Genomic DNA, 26,097 nt, shown 5'->3' on the forward strand with positions numbered 1-26,097 from the left:
ATTTGAGATGCTGTGATTGCAGAGTTGAAGAAACACAAGACTTAATGTGTCTTGTGTTTAAAAGTAATAAAGAATAACGGGAGGGAGCACAATATACCCACTTTCTCAATTCGGAATTGAGAGTGTAATTCACGGCCTGGATCTAGAATCCTGACAACTGTGGCAAGCACACTTGGCGAGGGTTAAATAAGTTTGCCCAGGGATTTTTTAGAGGAGTTTTTTGGCATCATGGTTCAAGATGTTACTCTAAGAGTTCACCTCCGGAGGGATAAATACCATTGAAAAGACGCACTTTTTCATGTGAAAAGTCTCCACTTCCCTCAAAGAACCTATGTCAGCGTTCTCTGCAGCGTTAACTCTCTAGCTTCCACACTGTGGCCAGGGCAGCGGAAGAGGCTTAAGAGAAGGACTTCAGCACTGTCTCTGAATCAAAAGAACAAGTTGCAGGGCAGTAAACACTTACCTGTCTTCCATCTCTAACACTCATTCAATCTGGCCAGTTTGTGTGGGCTCCTTACAGAAGCAGTGGGCTAGACACGCTTCACATGATTCGAATTTTCTATCCCTTAATTTTAGAACAGAATTAGGTTTTATTTATCCCCACATTTGTTGTTTTTCCAAAAAGAAGTCAATGGAGGCACTTGTTATCGGTCTATCGCTCACCATTTCCATAAATAACATCTGTCTGCTTGCACATGGAGAAGCAAGTCTGACTAAAATCATCCATATCTACTGGGCTGCGTGTGTACCAAGGAACAAATTTCATGACTTACTCACAAGCTTGACAGAGTAGGGGCCATTCCCCATGAGGGTCCCCAATTATCTCTACTATATGCTTGGAGAAATAGGATTCCATTTAGTCTATGTAATTGTTAAAGCAAATATTTCCAACAAAATCAAACTCCTTCAAAGGAAATGAAGACTCCTGCCCACCTACATCCAATCTAGCCTCGACTTCAGCAACAACACCACATACAGCCAGGGAATCAGCCGGGCAGGACCGTCCAATGATCCTCACTCACACGCCTCCTTCTCACACAGTTTCCTCCCCCCCACCCCCAGAAAACCTTTCCTCCTTTCTCTCTACCTTTCATCCTTTCACTCCCATCCACGATTCTCACCAACCTAGGCATGACCATACATTCCAACCTTCCACTTTTTCTTGGCTCTTTGCACATACTTCTATTTATGTATGTTTCTCTCCTCCAACATTCCCTTGGCCTCAATCAAGCCAAAGAAAACAGTTTGTATTCTCATCCTCCTTTGCTATTTTTAACACACGTCCCACCTGGTGATTCTCCCTTTTTGGGAACGGGAAAGAGTATGTGGCGAGAGGGGAGTGACATGGGAAAGAACACAGGGGGAGGAAATGAACTCAGGCTGGGAATACAGGGGAAGACAGACAAAGCAAAGGGCAGAGAAGTGACTTTCATTCCAACAGCTAATACCTGGAAGTCACAAAAACATTAAAGGAGTTGAATGCCACCAACGTTCTACTATTTCCACAAGGGGCTGGGAAATTTCCCTCTTATATTAAAGGCAGACACAAGGAAGAAAACGACCTGTTACACACTTTACAAAACCTAAATTTGCTTGAAAGAAAAAGTGAAAAGACAGGATAGAGAAGGAAACCAAAACCTACTGTGCCCTGGACAGGCATTCTGAGTTACTGGAGCTGCCAGACCAGGAGTAGATACAGTGATGTGCCTCTGAGAGATCCCAACTCTTTCATGTAGGTAATGAAAACCCAGTACAAACAAAATATTAGAAATTTGAATGCCTTTTATTTTGAGAAGCACTAAGGAAGCTGAACATAGGAATATTTGTGCAACTATCAAAACTCCTCCAAAGTTTGATGGATTCAACTGAAAGAAAAAACTGTTGAAGCCATTAGTTATATAGAAGAAAACTGGCATTTTTTAAATCTCTAAAGTAATTTAGAATTATAGAATCAGGGATATCCATGCTTGCAGAACACCAATTCTGTCAGTTCTTTTTTCCCCAGCACAAATTTCTCCCTGGCTCAGTTTTTAAATGACTCCATCAAATGGCCCCAGCTACTCTCCCCAAGGGATTACTGCCAAATTCAATAGATCTCACCATTAGGCAAGATTTCAGCCTAAATATCGCTTTTCTCAAAGTCGTCATATTATACCTAAATATGCTCCAGTATCATGTCATAAATAAAATTGAAAAATGATTAGTTGCCAATAAAAAATGAATTACTGATGTGTAATTACACATTGTAAGTTTTTCAACTGTCAGCTAATTCTTTTTAGGTTACTCATTTTCAACTTTTCCCTTTTGACTCTCATCAAGTTAATGTCTCTCCTGTTGAACACTGATGGTTTTAAAACGTGTCCACAAATTCTTTGCTACGTCTTTCTTCAAGAGATAATGTCCAATTCCCCTCCCCTTGAGCCTGGACTGGTCTCAGCAACTCATGTCTAAAGAACAGAATAAAGCAGAGTGATAGTTTGTGACTTCAGAGACTAGATCATAAAAGGCACTGCACTGCAGCTCCCATCCTACTCTCTTTCCTGGATCACTCATTCTGAGGGAAGCCAGCTCCCATGCTGTGAGAATACTTGAGGAGTCTAAGGAGAGGCCCACGCAACAAAGAACTGAAGCTTCCTGCCAATCACCATGTGATTGAGCAATCCTGAAAGCAGATCTTCCAGCCCCAGGCAAGCCTTCAGATGACTGCTGCCCTTCCCTGATACCCTGATTGAAACTTCATAAAAGAACCCGAGCCAGAACCAATCAGCTAAGGTAATTCCCAATTCCTGACCCACAGAAACTGTAAGATAATGCTTGTTGCTTCAAACCACTAAGGTTGGGAATGCTCGGTTACACGGCAATAGATAATATAAACACACACACTCTTCTTCTCCACTTTGTTTTTTGCCTAGATTCTGAGAACATAGAAATAGTATATATGGGCCTTTCTAAATGTACAGAGCACTGTCTGCGTGACTGATGGACCCATGAAACATGCACTGGCGCTTACTAAGCTACAAAGCTCAAATACACACCACGGCCATGTAAGTTACGCTCATAGCCATTTCACAGACTAGGAAACTACAGAGACATTCATCAGAAACTTGACCAAGGTCATTTTGTTAGGAAATGGTAGAAGCTGGGAGTTCAATGCAAGCCCTGCTCTTTCCTCAAAACCCCAGTGCCTCTCCCACACTTTTAATGAGCAGTACTATGAAAATTACACGACATGAGGCACTTGGAAAGGTTGGGATGAAGGTGAGAAATGAAGATGGAGCACATATGGGAAGGTCAGGATGAAGGAGGGAAATTAACAGAGATGGAGCACAGACTATGTATCTGGCAGCATGTTAGGTGTCACATGCCATCTCACTTCATTCTTACAACAAACAGTCTTATGGAATAAGTGTTAAGAGTTTTATTTGTCCAAGAAACGGAGAGAGGTTCAACAAGATGGGATACAGTAAAACCACCCTCTGGCTCCACCCTCCCAATCCTGCAATCAAGAGTAGAACAAAGACTTGCAGAATAAAGCCATCCAACCCATTACCTCACAAGGCTGTGGCAGGGGCCATATGAAATAATTTGTATGAATATGATTCATAAGCTGTTAAATATGCAAATTCAAGAGGTTATCATTACACACAGTCAGCTCTTAGAGGGAAAACTCAAATGAGCAGCAACACTTACTCCGTGATAAATTACAGAGCAAAACACACAAGAGCTTCTAAATATGGGAAAATTTCACCTCCAAATGTTTGCTTTCATGATCATAATTACTACTAAAAACTCTAGAAGAAAGTAAAATTCTACTGTGGACTTTGGTTCTTACACAGTTTCCAGGTAAGATCTGATTGCTTCATTTTGTTTGAAAGCTATCGAAATGGATCTTAAACGGCAATAGGAACCCACCGATTAGAAAGGCTTATTTTGCATTTGGATTATTTTTGTTAAAAAAATTCCTCCTAGAAGCTCTGTATTCAGATAATTTTTTAAATGTGTCAAGGTCATTAAAGTCCTACGTACAATAAAGTTGACAAATTTTTTAAATATAGTCAAATTTTGACTTTGGACTCACCTGAAAGGAACTTACACGAAGAGCTAAAGTGGCAATCTTTTCAATGAACACGTTTTGTTTTGGCAATTTATACCTTGTTATATTTTTGCTTCCTAACAAATACATGCATAACATGTAGGGTAACAGTTTAAACAGTCCAACAATGTTCTAATGGGCTTCCCTGGTGCCGCAGTGGTTAAGAATCCACCTGCCAAGGAAGGGGACACGGGTTCAAGCCCTGGTCTGGGAAGATCCCACATGCCACGGAGCAACAAAGCCCGTGCGCCACAACTACTGAGCCTGCGCTCTAGAGCTCGTGAGCCACAGCTACTGAGCCCACGTGCCACAACAACTGAAGCCTGCACGCCTAGAGCCCGTGCTCCGCAACAAGAGAAGCCACTGCAATGAGAGGCCCACGCACCGCAACTAAAGAAAGCCCGTGTGCAGCAACAAAGACCCAGCGCAGGCAAAAATTAAATAAATAAATTTATTTCAAAAAAAGAATAACAATATACTAATATTACAATGTAACATACTGAATTAATGCGTATGCAGCAATTAGCACTGTGGCTGGCATATGGTAAGTGCTAAATAGATGAGGAGAAAGACCAGGATTGAATCCACAGTGTCTTTGGAGAATGTAAATGAGCCTATGTCCAAATTTCCTGATCTTCAGAGACATGAATATAATTTACAACACCAAGAGCAGGTTTGTTAAATATGTATTGTATGTTCTTGAGGTATATTAAGGTGTGGTTTGGAAACTAGGATCTCTGACAAGAAACATTATGAATCACTTTCTCTGCTAAGAGTATTCTTTAAACTCCTTTAAAAAGAGGCCTCTAACTTCGCTATATTTCCAGGTTCAAGACATGGCAGAGCATGTCTGCTATGAATTTATACACACTACCCCCCACGCCCCGCTTTGTGGTTGCCTGAAAACCCATACTAAAAATAATGATGAACGAATAAAAGGTATAATGGGATTTCGGAAGTGTTACTGAAAGTGTTCCTATCCGCACTCACTAACAAACTCTAAACTGGACATTCTCCATTCCATATGAGCAAGAATCCCTGAGACCCAAGAATGCTTCTGTTAAAAATCCTAATGGCTGCTCAGACATAAACATGGTAACACATCAGGTTCTACTGAAAGCAGGCCAGGCAGAACAATTCTCTAGGTGTTTCAGTAGTCTTGAGGAAATGGCAGAACTGAGCCATCCACTCTCTATCCATCACAAGCCCACCCCAATGTTTGATGCTCTGAGATGTCAGGACAGGCAGCTGTTAGAGGGACGGGTACAAACAGAACATGTGTTAGCCAGAGTCTCCGTCCACAACACAATGTGAGGGGTGCATGTTATCTGGAGTGATGGAATGATATGGTAAAGCTGCGTGAAGCAATAAGGGAGAAAAGCCCCAAGAAGATCCAGGGACAGCCAGCCCTCATGGAGACTAGGGCACATTTCAGTAACTGCAAAGATGCTGAGAACCCACAGTACTTGTAGCACCCCATTATAAGTTGCCCTGTCCCCAGTGCTTTTCAGAAAAGGCTGATGAACTTCATTCTTATATACATTAATGAGATAGAAAGCTTCTCTCTGGCTGCTTCTGCTGGTGTTTCACTTATGTTACAGTTGTGTACTGCTTAGCTCTAACTTACAAACACCTTAAGAGAGATTCTGACTCATTTCATCAGTATGATCCCTGCTGGGGAAAGAGCGATCCTGAGATGCACCTGTAGCAGTTAAATGGTGATCATTAAAACAAGCAGCACAGCTGCCTGGTGCGTGGGGTTCCAGACGTTGTTAAAGGAGAGTGCCCAATCCCACATAAGAAGCCCAGAGGCCATCAACCAAAAGAAACTATGACTAACACCCTCTCACCTGCTCTATGATGCTTGCTTGCTTTCAGCAAAGCTTTCCAAATCTGTTTCTAGGATACAAGGATTTTTAAATATCTATGATTTTTTTTTACAAGAGCAACCACTGCCTACCTCAAATGTTTTCATTTAGTTAAACCGGTACCTTGAGAGAAACTTGTGAAGCACAGTTAGGGCTACAAGAAAACTTTTTTAATGGATACTTGCTATATGGATACTATAAGGAGCTCCAAAAAAGTAAATTTTTAAATAATACACATTTATGTATTTGATTGAATATATTTGTGTGTTTATGTGTATATACACATATTTCATTATTTAAAGTTTGCCTGCCAGAAGAATTACTCACATAGAACCATGTAGCAATTACCTCCTAGGGAAGAAAGGTTTTCCTCCTACTCCAGCCATGTATTAATTTCTACTACCTTTGTCTGGGAGGAGCAAGGGAGAACAAGGACAGCTGGCTTTCAGCTTAAGTACAATTTCATCAGACGCTAATACTAAGTCAATATTGAAAAATAATGCACAACTAAAATTGTAGATAATCACAACACAAAAACTTCTTTAAGAAATGTCATACAAAAACACAAAGAAGGTACTGAGGTCTTTACCTCCACAACGTGGGTACACATTCACCACAAGGCCATCATTTTCAATGCTAAGAGGACCTTTCTATAAGGAGACTGACCCACAAGAAGACAAAGCATTCTACTTTAATTCCTTTTGTAACATCTCATAAGCAGAACTTTTGTATCAAAAGTATCATTTCAACTCTAATGATGATTAATTTTCTAGAAGCTATTTCCCCATTTAGAAGAAAAATCAAGTCAAGCCCTCAGTTTCTGGTAAATAAATCCTAAGGCTGAGTAGGCACCATGTTTTTTCAAATTCAAATTTTCTCCTACCAAAACGTTGCATTGCAGTTTCCCTCAGGCAAACTGTAAATTCATGTGTTATATTTTTCCTTAGAAATATCACAGTTTGGTCACAGAATATTCTGGAGCCACATAGGGTTTCTCAATATCTTGAACTCAGTCTCAACACCCAGAAATATCCTTGGATTGGTTTGTTATGAAATCTTGGGCCCTTTGGGTTTAAAGCCTCTTTCTCTGGCACGGAAAGCTGCCCACTGGGGAATTTAGGTTACATAATCCTCTCACTCTAGGTTTTCCTCCACTGTTTTCATATTGCTGGATAAGCTTCTTGGCAGTATTTATAATCAATCCATGCCTACCACTGCCCAGCTATCTTGAACTGTGCGTGAGTAATCAGGCGATGAGAAGTTCACATCCACATACCTTCCGGGACTGGGATATGACCAAACAACCCCTGGATAAAATAAACCACCTGCCCTCGCCCCTCCAACTGAGGCCCAGCGGCCACAGCAAGACCACACATGGAACAACTTCTATAATAGGTAATACTCTGTCCTTCAAAGGAACCTGAATTCCTAAGGACATCAACTCAGCAAAACCCTGGTGTTCACCCACATTCACCAGAAGGCTTTCTCAAGCATTTTTTTATACCCAGTATGCTGATGCTTTGCTGTCTAGGCTTGTAAGGCCAACAAGGATTTTACCAGAAATTATTGAAGACTGGGTGATTTTCTTCTGGCCATCTTAGTGCTAAGATCCACATTGCCATATGGCTGGGAAACTGGCTCAATGTCCTGATTCCCAAACAACACTGTGTGGGGATAACCAAGCAGCTCCAGGAACTTGCTGATTTTACAAGGGAAAAGGCACAGAGCTTTACTATCAACCCTTCTTCAAGGCAGTATGTTTTCACACCGAGTATCCTTTTTAAATGCTAAATCGTTTGTTAGTTTGCATCAGCTTCATGTAAGATCGTTTCTGGCTGGTACAACTTCCACTGTCACTTCGTACTTGCTGTACTGGTGTGGGGCCATTCCCTAGAGACACACTTACCTGCACATGACAAGCTAAGGGTAATCTCCACGCAGGGAAGGATTTCGAGTGCTGGAGAATGTTAAGTCTACGGAATTCTCCTTCCTCCAAAGTGCCCAGTTTGTCCGTCTGCAAAGCTTTGCCCTAGTGGGGCTCCCAACCAATCAGGAACTAACAGAGAGGGCATCTCAGAGAACTAGGATTGCCAGCACACTTGATTTCCCCTTCCCTTTTCTCTCTTCACACAAGTGATCTTCCTATCACTCATATCTTAAACTTCAACACCCCAATGAGGCGAGGGTGGTTCTCAGGACCAGACTCTTCCTCACCCGCATTTTCAAACTGTTCTTCCTCTGGAGGTATCCATATTGCAAATTCATCCTGCACTTAAGAACCTGGTTCCAATTCTTCTCATCTGTACTTATGACATCTACATTTGCCTTCATCTAGTTGCCACTCCACGGTTTCTCCCCTTTTTTGCAAAGGCCCAGTGAGTGGAGGTTGAATCTGGTCTTCCTTAAAGCCCGCTTCCATCTACGGTGGGTGCTCTGAACTACACCACGGACTCCCTCCCTGTGAAGATTCTGTAAATAGCACAGTGCGTCCGAGCCTTTAATGAGTATTCCTGCCCACCTACTTGAAATGGCTGGCATAAGCACAACAGCCTAAGCCAAATACTGCCTGCCTATCCTTTCAACTTCAGATTTGTTTTGCTAAAGCAAAAATCTTGGATGTGTCCTCTAACCTTCTGCAGAACTACTCTCTTCTCTCAGGACAACCAGGAAGATGCAGTTTTAATGGTAACATCTTCGCTCTGTCAGTCTGCAACCACAGAAAATCTTCACTCCAGACACATGAACTTTTTTTTCCCGGGGAGATGTAACACTTGCCGTCAAACCCTGAGATGCTTTCATGTCTTATGCTTCTCGGTGGCAGTGTGAACACAGCCTGAAGGCTAATGCTAGCACATTCAACCGTAGTGTCACTAAAAGAGGAAGGCTCGTGTGCCCAAAGGGCCCGTGCTCTTCAGAGTATGGGAACATGGACTGAGGTCAGGCCAGAACTGGGCTGCAGGGATTTGGGCAGCAAAGTTGCTCAATGGACTCTTTGCCTCCCTCTCAAACCTAAGACCTGCTGAGGAGGGCTGTTGCATCTTCAAATGGGGGAGAGCCAGGAATTCCAGTCAGCCCATGACTCATGTGGGGGGGTGAGGGTGGGAGCAGAAGCTGAGTCGACTGGCCTGTTGCAAGCACTGGGAGGGGTCAGCACAGACCACAGGATCCAGGGCTAAGATGTTTCCTGGGGTCCCAGTGCAGGCACGATAAGGTTTTCTTCTGTCAGAAGCGGCCTAATGGGGCTGTGTATGTGTTTCCTGCACCACTATGGGTGTTTACCTAAGCAGAAAGCCTATGTTTAACAATTTAAGTAAAAATTAAAAGTGGGCTTCTCCTAACTTTTTATAACTGAACGGTATCATATTTTCTCAATGCCAATAATCAATCACTCTCTCACGTCTCTCAGCACATCAGGAGATAAATTAGCAACTCTTTTAAGAGTCTGATTTGTATCAATTTTAGCAACTTTAGAAAGGTAGCATATAAAAGATGGTGTCTGCCTTTCCTGAAATTTAAGATTTTGGCTTTGTTGAATCTGAAGTAAGATTTCAATAGACAACTTTAAAATATAATTAACCTTTTTAAAAGCTAAGTCCACCTTGAGAGGAAAACCACTGGAATTAGCAATGAGAAATCCAATTATAAAAGTTTACATTTCTAAAAATTTCCAAATATTAAACTGAGGTAATAGAAAAAAAAAGTGGAGCAGGTGAATATTCAAATCAGAGATTCTCCAATTTCTTAGCTCTAGGACTCTTTGCATAACCTGCAAATCAGTAGTCTAGGGAACTATTTCAGCTACAGGGATATTTCTGCTCATCCTAAAGCTCTCCTTTATAAGTAACTCCACACTCTACCTTAAGAAGCTCTCCATTATTAACCCTGATGATAAAAAAATCCTTCCACCATGGACCAAAATAGAAATGTTATTTTCTGTTTTTAATATCATCAAGCGTCCCATGGTATTTTCAGCACAACAGCAGATAGTCTGGAATGGATACTTATTACCCTCAAGATCTTTTTCTAGTGCATTGTATTGAAATAATCTCTTTAGGTGTGAGATATTTGGGTCTGCTCCTGAGCAGATACTAAGATAATCTGAACTGACTGTTTTTATAAGATTGCCTTTAAATGTTATCATCATGTCATTTCAACTTCCCTCCCTCTAGGTTAAAAACACTACTAAGCCAACCACAACAGAATTTGGTTTACATAGTCAAATCTTTCCTACAAATTACCGAAAGAGGTACTGGATAAAGCAGATCCCCTCTACCCAACACCATTCTTAGCACTTCTGAGAGAACCAGTGACCTCCATTCCTTGAAACTTTTATAACTACTTATTGGGAAATAATTTTTAAGTATTTTTGTGTTATTTTTAACATAACATGGCTTTACCATATTCACACTTTGTGCAACCATGATAACCATTTAATTCCAGAACACTTTCATCAGCCCAAAAGAAACTCCTTACCCATCAATGGTCACACCCCATTCCTGCTCTCCCCAGCCCCCAGCAACCACTAATCTACTATCTGTCTGCCTGGATATTTCATATAATTTGCCTGTTCTAGACATTTCATATAAAAATGGAATCATATGTGATCTGGATTCTTTTGTACCTGGACTCATTCAGTATGCTTTCAAGGTTCATTCACGTTGTGGCATGTATCATATTTCATTCCTTTTTGTGGCTGAACAGCCAATGGCACGATATACCACATTTTGTTTATCTACTATCAGTTGATGGGCAGTTTGGTTGTTCTCACTTTTTGGCTATTGTGAATAACACTGCTATGAACATTTGTACATACGTTTTTGTGTACACACGTTTTCACTTCTCTTGAGTATATACTTAGGAGTGGAACTGCTGGGTCATAGAGTAACTCTATGTTTAACTTTTTGAGGAACTCATGGTGATTCATGCAATTCAGTCCCGCCGCATGGCCATTAATGGGTCATCCAGTGAAAATGTTATTTCCATCAGTATCAAAAGACTTTCTATAAGCAACCAGGAGTAACATCCATTACTTTCCCCAGCGCTGTGTGGCATGTCACTCTAACATTAAAGGAAACTAGACTTATCTAACACAACTGGTGTCCTGGTAGTTCATGCTTTTCTGGCTGCCTCCAAACCAAGTGGAGCTACATCTGAGAAGCATCATGGGGAGGAGGGTGGGTTGCTGGGAATAGTGACACTGAAGAACAGCTGCTTACGTTACACACAGGGCCTCTAGAGCATCTTTTGGTTTAATTGTCCTGTTCCAGGCACCAGTCAATCAGGTCCAAGATCTATGTATTTTCAGCAGATTGATTTTTTTCAATTGAAGCATGGCTGATTTACAATACTGTGTTAGTTTCAGGTATACAACATACTGATTCAGTATTTTTGCAGATTATATTCCATTATAGGTTATTACAAGACAATGGGTGTAATTCCGTGTTATACGTATATCCTTGTTGCTTATGTATTTTACATATAGTAGTTTGTATCTATTAAACCCATACCCCTAATTTGGCCCTCCCTCCTTCTGAGTCTGTTTCATATATACATTCGTATTATCTTTTAGATTCCACATTTAAGTGATATTATACAGCATCTGTCTTTGTCCAACTTATTTTACTAAGCATAAAATTCTCTAGGTTCATCCACATTGCTGCAAATGGCAGTATTTTGTTCTTTTTTATGGCTGAGTAATAGTCCATTGTTTATATACACACACCACATCTTAATCCAAACACCTGTTGATGGGCACTTGGGTTGCTTCCATATCTTGGCTATTGTAAGTAGTGCTGCACTGAACACTGGGGCACATGTATTTTTTCAAAGTAGTGTTTTCATTTTTTCCAGATACATACCCAGGAATGGAACTGCTAGATCATATGGTGGAATTGCTAGATCTTACGGTTGCTCTATCTTCAGTTTTTTGAGGAACCTCCATACTGTTTTCCACAATGGTTGCACCAATTTATATTCCCATCCTCAGTGTACAAGGGTTCCCTTTTCTCCACATCCTCTCTGACACTTGTTATTTGTAGACTTTTTGATGATAGCCATTCTGACAGGTGTGAGGTGATACCTCAATGTGGTTTTGATTTGCATTTCTCTCATAGAGATGTTAAGCATCTTTTCATGTGTCTGTTAGCCATCTGTATGTCTTCTTTGTAAAAATATCTGTTCAAGTCTTCTGCCCCTTTCTTGATTGGGTGGGGTTTTTTTTTGATACTGAGTTGTATGAGCTGTTTGTATATTTTAAATATTAACCCCTTGTCAGTCGCATCATTTGCAAATATTTTCTCCCATTCCATAGGTTGTCTTTTTAGTAGATTGAGAAACTAAGTCTCTAGATTACCAGTTGGCAAACTACAGCCCATGGGCCAAATCCAGCCAGCTACCTTTTTTTTTTTTTTAAACAACCTACTAGCTAAGAGTTTTTACATTTTTAAATGTCTACATTTTAAATAGTTATGTACGTACCTATATATAACATCCTCAATTTGTATCTTGGCTCCCAATGCCTAAAATATTTATTATCTGGTCTTTAAGAAAAAATTTGCAGACCCCTGCTCTAGATGATACTCATGCAAATTAAACTAGTCTCCAGTCTTAATACCAGAGATTCCCAAACCATCTTTTCCTGACACCTCCATGAAATTCAGAATTCTTTTATCAGTATGATCATAAGCTTTCAAAAACTCTTCCCATCACATTCTAATTTTGGAGAGCTTCTATAAAATATGATCTACATAAAGCTTCAAGGAAATAGTAGTACCTCTAGATTTTTAGAGATTAGAAAAATATTATATACTTAGGAATATTTCTAGAGAACAGGCTATTAAGCACTGAAATCAAAGGAGCTTTAAAAACAAGATGATACATCTATTGTTTTGCAAATAACTTGAAAGCTATCCTTTCTAAAGGGCAAGGAGATGATCTACACAATTTCTCCATTCTTCCCTTATCATCCCAATAAATCACCTCAGGCTATTGCTCTGGGGTCCAGCCTCAAGTCCTGAGCACAATTTTCTCAAAAGATGAAAAGTGGAATGGACATACCTTATATTAGCTACTCTTTTTGTTCAATGGCCAATTCTGGGATGTGGAGGTGGTCCCCAGGAATCAAGCCCATAGAGACACAGACTTCTGAAGTGCCAAACAGTAGTAAGAATTCTCTCTCAGCTCTCCGCACTACTCTGGGTGGTGAAAGACAGTCCTTTTCAACCTCACAACTGGCATTCTCTTTCATTACTTATGGCGCAGGCCATCCATCAACGTGAGACAGAGCAGGAAGCTGCTGGAAGGAGCCTGTGTATCCAGCTCTCCCCTTTGAACAGTCTGCCGCCTCACTGAAGAACGTTTTCTCCAGATGCTGCCAGCAGACACTCTGTAATATTTAACCCACAAATCATCACATTCCCCACCCTCTGAGCCAGGGCTTGTCCTTGAACCTCCCCCATAGTGAGATATTAACCAAGCTGGCCACTGATACAAGAGCTCTTTACAAACTCAGTAAAACCTGCCGCACCATGGAACCGATATACTAAAAACATTGCCCTCCTAACATGAAAACATCCACTGTAGGTAAATCTCGGAGGGTAATGCAGGACATTGCAGACATCTCACAAAGAATAAGTCCTGGCTAGCTCACTAAGGAAAATATTTTATCAATGTAAACATATCAGCCATACAACTGTACAGAAAATTAGAGCAAGTATATCTTGGAAATGGAGCCATCTTGCAGAAACAGTATTACAGGCAAGTCACTTCAGATCCTGCAATGTCCAGGAAAACTGCCTTTCCTCTGAAGAAGGAAACCATATTGCTGTCTGGTTGTTTCAGGAACCAGTACGGATTTTTAAAAAATGATTCTTGAATTTCATCTACTGTGACATATTAAAGCCATCTACAGAGCGAAGTGTTTCCAAAGCATGATACTGTAACTTAGAAAGATGACTGACAGGACATACTCACACTGAAAAGGTGCTGCCACATGATCGTGTCCAAATCTTAAAGGGAATGAACCTTCAGTAGACTGCTCTCCCGAAATCACCTTCTGAGCTGCAAAGTACTTGGGCTTGAGCACATATTCCTGGGCCTGGCCATGATGAATCATCACATTCTGTGAGGAAAGGGGTGTCACTCTGGAAAGAAACAAAGTAAGGATAAGGAAATTAATAACGGACTTTTAAAGTCAACTAAGAAGGAAAGAATAAGAGATCAGTTAAACTTAGAAAGGAGCATAAAAATTTCATGCAAGGCTAATTTTTTCCTTCAAATACTGTAGTCATGACATATTAAGAAATAATAACACCTTACCCTTGGAAACCTCCAACATAAAGGGGACTCTGCCTGTCTAGTCAAGAAGTGTAAGGACATACAGGTCATCAACAGACGGAGTCTATCAAAGCACTGAAAGCACAGCTACCATGAGCCCTCATGCAACACACGCAAGTTATATTTAAGACAAAAACATACATGAACAGGTATGTATATCAGGAAGGTATTAAACCTCTTTGAGCCTCACTTTCCTATTCTGTACCATGGAATATCTGCTGCACAGGGCTAAGAAAAAAATTCTTGTAAAAATCTGAACACACAAAAACTGAAAAAAATTTTATAATCTTTTGAAATATAAATTATGATCATGGGGAAAAAACACACTCATAACATTGTAGTTAACAGTTATTTTAATATTTCATGCTGTATCTCAATGATTAAAACTGTACTATTTAGGTTAAGTGTTTCATAATTACTAGTCTCTAAGAATAATAAGAATAATAACTTACGACAATCTCATAATTTTGTCAATGACAGGAGTCAAGACCTCTGAGGACTCCTGAACTCGATTACTGTGTTTTCACCCTTCTGGTTGAACCCTTTTCTCTTCTATGACAGTTCTCTACTGCTGCATGTACTGTATACTTTAAAATAAGCCTTCATCCAGATTTAATCACTCCCTGAGGGACAGAATTGAAATCATTCACTAAGCAAGACAAACAATGTAGAATATAAAGAAGATATACCAACTAATTCTGGAAAATGCAAACTTGCTATTAAAATTGTTGGAACAGACCATTTTAGCAGCAAACTGAGCCTCTGGAAAGAAACTTGCCCTCTGCTGTAATCTTGAATATTATTGACTGTGACACGTTAAAGCCATCTAAACCGAACAATATTTCCAAACTACCATACTATAACTGGGGTTTTGTGGCACCTTATTAGCATGAGTTTAGCCCAGTCAACCATCTTCCCAAAAGACTGGCCCTAATGGGGGACTATCTGAACAAGAGGAAGAAATGACACCACGGGTGGAGAGTAAGAAAGATAAATCATCAAGCCACCAAAAACACCCACACAGTGTCTCATCAAAAGCAGTAGCAGAATCTTGACTAAATCCAGCCTATTGGATTCATTCTGGTTGGGATGGATGAGCTATTTTGTGAGACAAGACATCCATGAGAGACAAATAGAAGAGGCTGGGATTAAGGGTGCTTCCCTCTTAGCCAGTCAGCGATCTAAATCTATTACGTTCAGCCCTGTAGTCCTAGGAAAGCCTAGGAAAATACATCTCGCGCCTATATTTTCCCAGACGCAATGCCATGGAAGGGCATTCTCTTCGTCACTGGATGACTGACTTAAGTTACTAAAAGCCTAAAGCTTAACATTGTAAACACTTTTGTTTCGATGATGTAAGTGTTGGTTTGAACTTTAAGTATGTTTGATTGGGATGAAGTAGAAAGTGAAACAGCTGGACACATCTGGTGGTGACTGCTAAGAACCACAAGGCTGCTCTGTCTGCCTTGTGGAAAGGGGAAACCCTCCTTCTCATCGCAGGGGCAACTCGCTCCCCAGCTACGCTGTCAACCCCGTCACTATACTACTGGGACCTGCTGAGAGAAGTACGGGCTGACTCCTGTTCAGAAGAGGACAGCCCGGCATTCCAAGAGACCTTGAAGCTGCTACAACTAATTCCTGCTCTGACCACAGCCAGATAAGGGTGATGGTGGGCTCTGCCTTCTAGTTGAGGTCCTCCCTTTCTCTCCCCTCTGAATCACAGAAGTGAGAAGCAGCAAGAAACGAGCTGAAAGCACATGTGTGTGTGGGCTCCTTTTCCCTAAACATAACAAAAAGGTAATGAACAAACAAGAGAGCTGTACCAGGTCTAGAACTTGAGTAACAAACCTCAGCCATCATTAACTAAAGGAAATGAGTAATAGTACTGGTAATGGTACCCACGTCTTACTATAACTATCCTACAAGTGACAGACACATTGCAAATATGAAACTACACAGAGCTGTGCTTCCTCGTCCTCCATCTCCTTCACTTTCCTCCAATTCGAGGATGTAAATAAATACATGTGCTCACAAAGACACAAAGACACATGAACAGACAGGTCACTCTGTCTCATGGCCTCATGGAGAAGCAAAGCCATGAGAAGTGACACCATGTGGGGCAAGTAGAGGCAACTGTCCACTCACTCATTCCACAAATAGAAATTAAGTGTAATCACCATCCTACTCTCTCTTCCTCACTTCCTCCTTCATGGTTGGCATCTATCTTTTCCTCTAATTTCACCCTTCACAATTATTTCCACTTTGGACCATCTCTCAGCCTTACAAATATATATGCTCTTTAACTCTTCTTTTCCTTCTCTTTTACTCAAGTATATCTAGTGTTTCCTATCTCCCAGGGAAGAAAAAAAAATCTCCTTTCAGTTGGGATTTTCTCCTCTCTTCCCCCATACCTTTACATTAAAAAAAAAAAAGGCTTAACAATCGCTAGTGAAAATCAGATCTGTCATAGCATTATAAATAATTTTGTAAAGGAAAACCAAACTGTTTAAAGAAAATTAGATTAAAATGAAAACTATAGGACCCCTGGTTCAAAATGGATTTGGGGGCACCCATATATTTTCCCTTCCTCCAAAGAAGCCCTAAAAGTTATAGGTAAGGAATAAAAAAAGAAAAGAAATCCAGACTTGACATTTGGCTGTTATGTAATAGGACAGCCACATTAGTCATTAAAATATTGAAGTACTCTGTTCTGACAAACATCTACTGTCCCAAGTGTTCCTCCCTCCCCCACTCTACTGGACTCCCCAGGATATCCACTCAGTCCCATAAGTAAGAAATTCACATTTGACAGAGCTGGAGACCTCAGGGTCTCGGCTCCAGCATCCTTTCTGATGTGCGGCACAGGTAAGGATACTAAAAATGTTTCACATAGCCCATTAACACATACAGGAAAAGTTTCAACAAATCTGTAAGAGAGTAGGGCAGACTGAGAAATGTTGACTGTTGTAGCAGGAAGGAAGCCATACCTAAATATTTTAACTTCTTTTATCTCAATCTACAGTAAGAAGCACATTTTACATGGAGATCCAGTACACATCCATACATATATATTTTTTAAATACAGCTAAGTATTACAAAATAGTATATTTATCCTTACTATGCAAAGGACACGAATGTTCTCTCCTGTCATTTTTTTAAATGACAGTCTTGAGCTACTACATTGATGTCATGACTTCCTGACTCCTAAGGGGTCACAAAGTAGCTTAAGGACACTGGTAGGAAAAAATCACACAGGCACAGAGGAAGCCATCTTCCCAGGAGACCACAGACATGTTCTGGATACTCAAACCAAGTAAAGCACAGGGTGATAATGAGACGTAGGGCTGAACACTGGTGTCTTCACTAAGAAGGCTACATGTGAAGGCAGCTGTTCTCCCTGATTCTAGCAAAGAGAACATCCAAAAGTCAGGCTTCTACCCCCCATCAGGGAAAAAAATTAGTCTTCTTCTCTAAAAGAATGGAACTATGTGGTACAAACCACAAAACTTACTCCCCCAGAGTAAGGCCCTCTCATTCTGGTGTTTGGAGATCCCCTAGCTTCAAGATTGGTTTCCCATATTTCCCCTAAAAGGAAGGTTGCCAGGCAACCAGGAGACAGGGAGCTCCAGGAGAATGATCCTAGGGAGAAAAGGGGGAGTCATGACAATGGAAAACATGATTGAGATTTTGGAGAAACTTGACTATATATACGCAATTGATGGAATGGGAAAAGGGAGAATCCATTCCCATTTGATGCTAGGAACACACTCCTTCAGAAAGCACAGAGGTGTTGGCCACGGACACACAGAGGGAGCAACCTAAGCACCCTATACTTGGCTTCACCTTGAGTGGAACACCCACAGACAATATTGCGAAGGCTGTAGCTGCTAGAAACAACCCATGTGACCAACGTAGGTGATATAAATGTACATACCTAGCTGGAGGAGGTTGGCAAATTCTGGAAGAGGAGAAGTGAAGGGAAGATGAGGAGAGCCACTGCCCTCATCCTACAAAATGGAGGGTCATGAGAGAACATTCACAACCTTGAAAGATGAGGTTGACGTTAGAGGAAATAGAGGTTTAAATGTGTTGGTAGAGTATGCAGAGACAAACTCTTAATACTAAACAATGATGTTTGAGAGGAAGGGTGGGGAGCAAGAGGTGAAATGAATAAGCTGAATCTTCATCTCCTACGGCAAGCAGTTTTTAGACAACAATTAAAGGGAATAAATCTAGAACTGGCCAGAGGTCACTACCAGAAGGAGTAATAGGACTTGAGGATTAAATTAAGGGTGGCGGGGAGCAAAAGGAAAAGGAGTCAAGTGATGATGAAGGTTTCCAGCCTGGCTGACTCGAACGGTATTTTTGGTTCAAGTCCAAGAGGAAAAGTAAAGGCAAGGAGGTGTGCCAAGTTAAGGCAGTCAGAAAAAAGGGGCCAGTGTGTGAGGAAGATAATTATGTTAGTTTTAGAGATAGAAATGTGGGGTGGATCTCTGGGGAGCAGATACAGAAAGCCTCTGAGTTTAGGAACAGTGATGTTCCAAGAGAGGCCAAATTCTTCTAAGGCAAAAATGTTTCAGAAAAACTATGGAACCACACAGTCTTGGAGGCTAGTCGCACTTAGCGGTGGGGACACAAAGAAAATCAAGAGGAGATAAAAACAAAAATAACATAGATACAGAAGCGATAAGTGGAAGAAAGTTTCTAGATGGAAAGGAGAGAGAACCACCTGAAAATTGCTGCAGAAAAGGCAGGGAAACAAGCAATTGGAAAAGGCCACTGGGTTGGGTTGTAGGTCACCAGCCCCCTCGGCACTGCCACTTTAATAGTGACAGGAGTGGGACTGCATGGGGTGAAACACTTGATGGGTGCTCTACTGGTGACACTCGGAAAAGGAGAGAAGCAGGCCAGAAGTCAGGGGTACAGCCAGCCATCTGAAGACTTGAATCTGTGTAAACCTCTGTATCTTTGTAAGTAGAAAGGAAACAATTACATAAAACTTCTTTCCTTAAAAGAAGGGATTAGTCACACACTGTTTACACTTCTGCCTTCACAGTGGCAACTTTTGGCACAAGAATGGACTAAAATTTTCCATATTTCTACTAAATCCATTATTTGACCTGTAGAGCGGGTGGGAGGATCTGGCAACACCCAAGCCCCTTTCCACTTAAGGAAAGGGCTTTGGACCTCACAGAAGGGAGCCTCCAACAGGCCATAAAATGTTTCCCACAGAAGGTAGGTCTGACATGATCAAACCCTCTCCCCTATGATTAGGGCACTCAGGTTTATAATCAGGATGAAGAAAAACTGGGAGAGGAAACAGTGCTGCCACAGAGAAGTCACCTCCAGTCTTTCAGGGCCTGTTTCTCTTTACAAAATTCAAGTGGTCATATGTGCCCCGGTTGTGTTTCAAGTAGCTCAGAAGTGTGGGTGAATGCTCCTCAAAGAACAGAATGCACCAAAGTAAATAAGAAATGCAAGCTGTGATTTGATGGAGAAAGGCTCTTTCCTGCAAAGTTCAAGGACAATGTGCACAGAGACGGACAAAGAAAAACCTCCCTCTAGAAAGAGGTCGCAAGGCAGTGTAACACACACACACACACACACACACACACAGAGGTAAGGGGAGACAAGTGTTTGTTTTCAGTAACCTCATTCATAGGAAATTATCTATCCAACCAAAAAAAATAAGGAGGTAAAAGGCTGCTGATGAGGAGACTAAAGGACAGCACAGATTTCCAGTAACAGAGTGAGGGCTGGAGCATGCCAGAACAAACACAGAGAAAGTGAAATGAAACAAGCAAACACAGTCATGAGAACAGGAAGAAAGTAAAGATTACACTGAAAATATCAATGTAGGGACAGACCAGCAAAAAGTCTTACGCTTCAAATGAGATGAAAAAGACAAAAAAATATTGAAAAAATAAAATTAAAGAAGGTAGATATTGGGGGTTGGGGGGCATGTTGGAAAGACATGGAAATTAAGGGAGCTTTGGTGGTCATCATGAATAAACATGGTAAACTCAACCAAGCTGAACCGATTTTCTTTTACCAGTGGTTCTTAACTGGGGTGATCTGACTCCCAACCAGGGACATTTGGCAATATCTGAAGGCATCTGTAATTATCAGGACTTGGAGGTAAGGTGCTCACATCTAGTGGGTAGAAGCCAGGGGTGCTACTAAATATCCTATGACATACAGGACAGTCCTTCATGAGAAAGACTTATCGGGCTAAAAATGTCAACAGTTCTGAGGTTGAGAAACACTGCTGTAACCATGAGCTATTATTACAGAACAGGTGTAATGAACACCTGAGTAAAAGAGCCAATGGCCTCCAGGAATAGCAATGAAGATGTCCACAGAAATGATGCAGCCAGGAATACAAGAATTTAGGTTCAACAATGAAGAAATGGATAAAAAAAAAACATACAACTTCCACCTGTGTCTTTTGGAAGCCCCATTAAGGCCACAGGAAGGTAGCCTTGTACTCAAGTTGTTTGGGTGGCTTGGGTGTAAGGAATGCTAGAATATCACTGAAAATGTAAGGGGATGAACAAGAAAATAATCATTTTTATTAGAACTCCTCAAAGGAACAGTATAGAATGTGGTTGGAGAAAACCCTTTGATAAACTGCTTAGCATTGGGCTGAGGGTGTGCCATAAAGACACGATGCAAAAATAAGATCTGGTCAGTCACTAAACTGCTTTCTAAGGAAGGTGAGTCCCATCTACTGTATGGCTTTGGTTATGCCAACAAGGTCAGAAGCATTTGGGGCCAGACCTGAATTGTCTGGGATAACAAGGGAGAAAGGCTCAGGGCCGCACCAACAATTCTCCCCACTACTCTCACAGTCGTCACATTCTCCTCTGAAGACATCTGTCTGACCTCAATTGCTGGCCTCTCAGAGGCACCCTGTGCCCTGGAATAGCCCTGGTTAGAAGAGCCTTCTGGACCTGACTGCTACATGCGAACATTCAAGGAATTCTCCAACCCTCTAATCCCAAGTTCCTAGAAGAGAGGGGACTATGATAAAAGAGCTGTAATGAAGAGGAGACTCTGAGAAGCACAGTGAGCAAGGCCTCCTCTTGTGAAGTTTAATAATCATAGCGCTTGGGAGATTAAAAAAAAACGAAGTGTAAATCAGCTATACTCCAATAAAAATTTTTTAAAAAATGAAGTGGACTGAAATTAAGTGCTTAAAAAATGTAAATGGTCTTAACTCAATGAAAAGTCAAAGACTGTCAGACTGAATAAAAACGCCCAGGTGTTGTATATGCTGCTTACAACAATTCCATTTTAAATATAAAGACACAAATAGGTTAAAAACAAAAGGATGAAAAAAGAGGTAACATGTTAACATGAGTCAGATAAAAGCTGCAGTGGTGCTGTTAATAACAGGCAGAGTAGATTTCAGAGCAAAGAATATTATCAAGGATAAAAAGCATCATTTCATAAGGATAAGGGTCAATTCATCAAGAGGACATAAGAATCCTCAACAGTTGTGAACCTGATAACAGAGCTTCAAAACACGTGAAGCGAAAACTTAAATAAAAAAAAAAAAAGCCATGAGAAATAGATAAAACTTTGTAGCTGTTACTGCAGGTTTAGTACCTTTCAATTGACAGAACAAGTACACAGAAATCAGTAAGGATACAGAAGACTTGAACAACACTATCAGCTAGCTTAACCCAATTGACATTCATAGAACACTTTGCCCAAGGGCAGAGCACATGTTTCCCAAATGCATACAAGATATTTACCAAGACAGAACACATTCTGGGCCATATAAAAAATTTCAGTAACTTTTAAAGGGTTTGGGTCATACAAAATCATGTTCTTTGACCATAACAGAATTAAATTAGAAATCAATAACAGAAGTATCTTTAGAAAATGCTCCAAATACTTGTAAACTAAAAACCAAACTTCAAAATAACCAATGGATCAAAGACAAAATCAAAAGGGAAATAAAAATTATTTTGAACTGAATGAAAATGAAAACACAACCTACCCAAATTTACGGGATGCTGCTAAACCACTACACCAAGCAGTAAGGTTGTAGTGCTAAATACCTGTATTAGGAAAGAAGAAAGGTCTCAAATCAAAGACCTCGGCTTCCAAAGAAAGAAACCAGCAAAAAGGAAAATAAAACCCAAAATAAAAAGAAATAAAGACCAGAGCAGAAATGTATGAATTTTGGGGTGGGGGAAGTCAACAAAAGCTGTTTGAGAAGATCAGTAAAACTGATAAATCTCTGGCTAGACTGATAAACAAAAAGAGAAAGAAGACAAGTTATCAATATTAGAAATGAGAGAAGTGACATCTAGACTATAGGTCTAGAAGGTCAAAAGGTCTAATGAAGCAATTTGAAGAAGCCTCCATTAGCCAAAGAATAACTGTGATTGGGTTGAATGATTTGAAATATGTTTAAATGTATCCATTCATTAAAAAAACTAAGTCACCTTTGGAAGATGTTAATCAACTCATTATTTGAAAACTGGTCAATCAACAATTAGCACTACACCCTCATGTGATGGTTAATTTTATGTTTCAACTTGGAGGGTGTTTTTGGATGAGATTAACATTTAACTTGGTGGACTCTGAGGAAGCAGATTGCCCTCCATCATGTGGGTGAACCTCATCTAATGAGTTGAAGGCCGGAATAGAACAAAAAGACCAGCCTCCCTGACTAAGAGGGAATTCTGCAGCAGACTACCTTCTAACATTATCTGCACCATTGGTTAGGTTCTCCTGGATCTCTGCCTGTTGGCCCTACTTCAAATCTGGACTTGCCAGCCCCCATAATCACATGAGCCAACTTCTTAAAATAATCTCATTATATATGGTATATATACATGCACACATATGCACACATGCAATTGGTTTTGTTTCTCTGAAAAAGCCCAATATATAACCCGCTACTTTCTCTATACAAACTGAACCTCAAACAAACAACTGAGGAAAGATGGTTTGGAAAATTCTTCTAGCAGAAAAAGGATAGAATTAAAACACCATATTTGCTACCCCTATTGAAATGTAGTCAATAATCAATGACTGCTAACATCTCAAAAAGAGACAACACACGCCCCATGATGGAAGAGCACGCCACCACTTAGGAAGCAGTCCCATCAAAACTCAAACCTGAATGTGATCAAGCATCTAGACCTACACACCACTTACAGCAAATTCAAGGGGCAGAGTACATGTTAATTTCCCAGTAAAATCTACAGTTCAGTGAAGAGATTTCAAGGAAACAAAAAAAGAGGGAAGAGGGACTCACAGATCAAAATATTTAAGAAACAAAAACTGCCACGATGAATAGTTTTTGATCCCAATTTGAACTAATAAGCTGTTAAAAACTTATGAAACATCTAGGGAAATTTACCTGGATTCTTAATGATAAATGTTATTAATCATCTTAGGTGGGATAAAGGTCTTGAGGGTATGTGTTAAGAGCCCTTATCTTTTAGGGATACTGATACATATGCTAAATATTTACAGATTGACTTCAAAATAATCAGGGGGAAGAAGAGAAGTAGGCAGAGTATAAAAGAACACAATTGGCTCTGAATTGATAAGGATGGATACTTTGTAGTTTCTCCATACTATTTCCTCTGTTTTTACGTGTTTAAACCATTCTCTGTTTACAAACTACAAGTATATGAAATTTTTTTAAACCTGTATCAAATGAGATCATCTATTTACAAGTACTTTGAAAAGTAGGGAAAAAAATCAATAAAACTGGAAGAAAAAAGTTAAAAAGTAGAAAACATTACTTACGTGTAAGGTGGCAATACTGCTTAGTATTCACAAAAAGAAAAAGAGAAAACAAATAGCAAGAGAGGAAAAAAGAATGAAAAGACAAAGAAATTCCAGCCATGCACATCCCCACTTTTCTTCTATTTCTAATTATCAAAGCTACAAGCTACGGACACTGTAAAACTCTTAGAGGAAAACATAGGAAGAACACTCTTTGACATAAATCACAGCAAGATCTTTTTTGACCCACCTCCTAGAGTAATGGAAATAAAAACAAAAATAAACAAATGGGACCTAATGAAACTTAAAAGCTTTTGCACAGCAAAGGAAACTATAAACAAGACAAAAAGACAACCCTCAGAATGGGAGAAAATAGTTGCAAATGAATCAATGGACAAAGGATTAATCTACAAAATATATAAACAGCTCATGCAGCTCAATATTAAAAGAACAAACAACCCAATCCAAAAATGGGCAGAAGACCTAAATAGACATTTCTCCAAAGAAGACATACAGACGGCCACAAGGCACATGAAAAGCTGCTCAACGTCACTAATTATTAGAGAAATGCAAATCAAAACTACAATGATGTATCACCTCACACTGGTTAGAATGGGCATCATCAGAAAATCTACAAATAACAAATGCTGGAGAGGGTGTGGAGAAAAGGGAACCCTAGCACTGTTGGTGGGAATGTAAATTGATACAGCCACTATGGAAAATGGTATGGAGGTTCCTTTAAAAACTAAAAACAGAATTACCATATGATCCAGCAATCCCACTACTGGGCACATACCCTGAGAAAACAATAATTCAAAAAGACACATGCACCCCAATGTTCATTGCAGCACTATTTACAATAGCCAGGTCATGGAAGCAACCTAAATGCCCATCGACAGACAAATGGATAAAGATGTAGTACATAGATACAATGGAATATTACTCAGCCATAAAAGGAAACGAAATTGGGTCATTTGTAGAGACGTGGATGGACCTAGAGACTGTCATACAGAGTGAAGTAAGTCAGAAAGAGAAAAACAAATAATGTATATTAAGGCATATATGTGGAATCTAGAAAAATGGTACAAATGAACCGGTTTGCAGGGCAGAAATAGAGACACAGATATAGAGAACAAACGTATGGACACCAAGGGGGGAAAGCGGTGGGGGTGTGGGGGTTGGGGGGTGATGAATTGGGGGATTGGGATTGACATGTATACACTGATGTGTATAAAATGGATGACTAATAAGAACCTGCTGTATAAAAAATAATAATAAAATTAAAATTTTAAAAAAAGCTACAAGCTAATGAGGCAGATATCCTATCTGCAAAGGATGAGGTAACTGCTCAAAAGCTCTGAAAAGCACAGATGACTAAACTTATTCAGTTCAAGGTTTTGATGATTTATTTAGCAAGTAACCATGGAAGGAAATATTGTTAATAACCAAAGTCCTTAGTTTTGTCAAAAATGAGTTACTACGTTTGGTTACTTGGGACAGCATCCCTGAACACAAATTTAAAAGGAATTGCAGCCATCTCCTATTTATCTAAACTAAGAGAGGCCAGAGTAAATATAACTAAATACAATCTAAGAAAAATGCAAAATGTAAACAATAATTAAGGGCTTCTACCCTACCGAGGAAGTGACAACTGCAAAGCTTTTTCATCAAATTCTAGGAACCAGATCCTAACTCTACCACTTGCCGTGGGAAGGAAGGGGAGAATTATCTCAATTTCCTCACTGCAATATAAGAGTAATGATATCCACCTCACAAAGCTAATGTAAAGACAACATGAAATGGGATTTATTTCTTTAAAAACAATTCAGTTTTATTAATTAACATATATTAATTTCACACATAATCTAAATAAAGCTTTTTACAATTCATTGTGTGATCCTTGATCAAAATACAGATTACGAGCATAGAGAAACATTTTCATTCCTCTGATATAATGATCTGAGAATTGTGAGTTCTATGGTTTACAAAATGAAGCCTCATTATTTAGTAAACATGGAGGTACGTTAATTATATGACTTTACCTAT

The 26,097-nt window shown here is 40.0% G+C and overlaps 1 protein-coding gene across 6 annotated transcripts in view; it reads right to left on the reverse strand.

Moving 5' to 3' along the window:
* Positions 1-26,097, reverse strand: part of LTBP1 (latent transforming growth factor beta binding protein 1) — a 419,515-nt gene that overhangs the window by 260,363 nt on the left and 133,055 nt on the right. For all 6 annotated transcript variants that reach the window (XM_082356679.1, XM_082356680.1, XM_082356681.1 and 3 more), the window contains exon 4: positions 13,933-14,102. In XM_082356679.1, the coding sequence (XP_082212805.1) occupies positions 13,933-14,102 (170 nt within the window). The remainder of the gene's footprint in view (positions 1-13,932; positions 14,103-26,097) is intronic.

The sequence above is a fragment of the Balaenoptera borealis genome (assembly GCF_965194805.1).
Source record: "Balaenoptera borealis genome assembly, chromosome: 15".
Taxonomy (NCBI): Eukaryota; Metazoa; Chordata; class Mammalia; order Artiodactyla; family Balaenopteridae; genus Balaenoptera; species Balaenoptera borealis.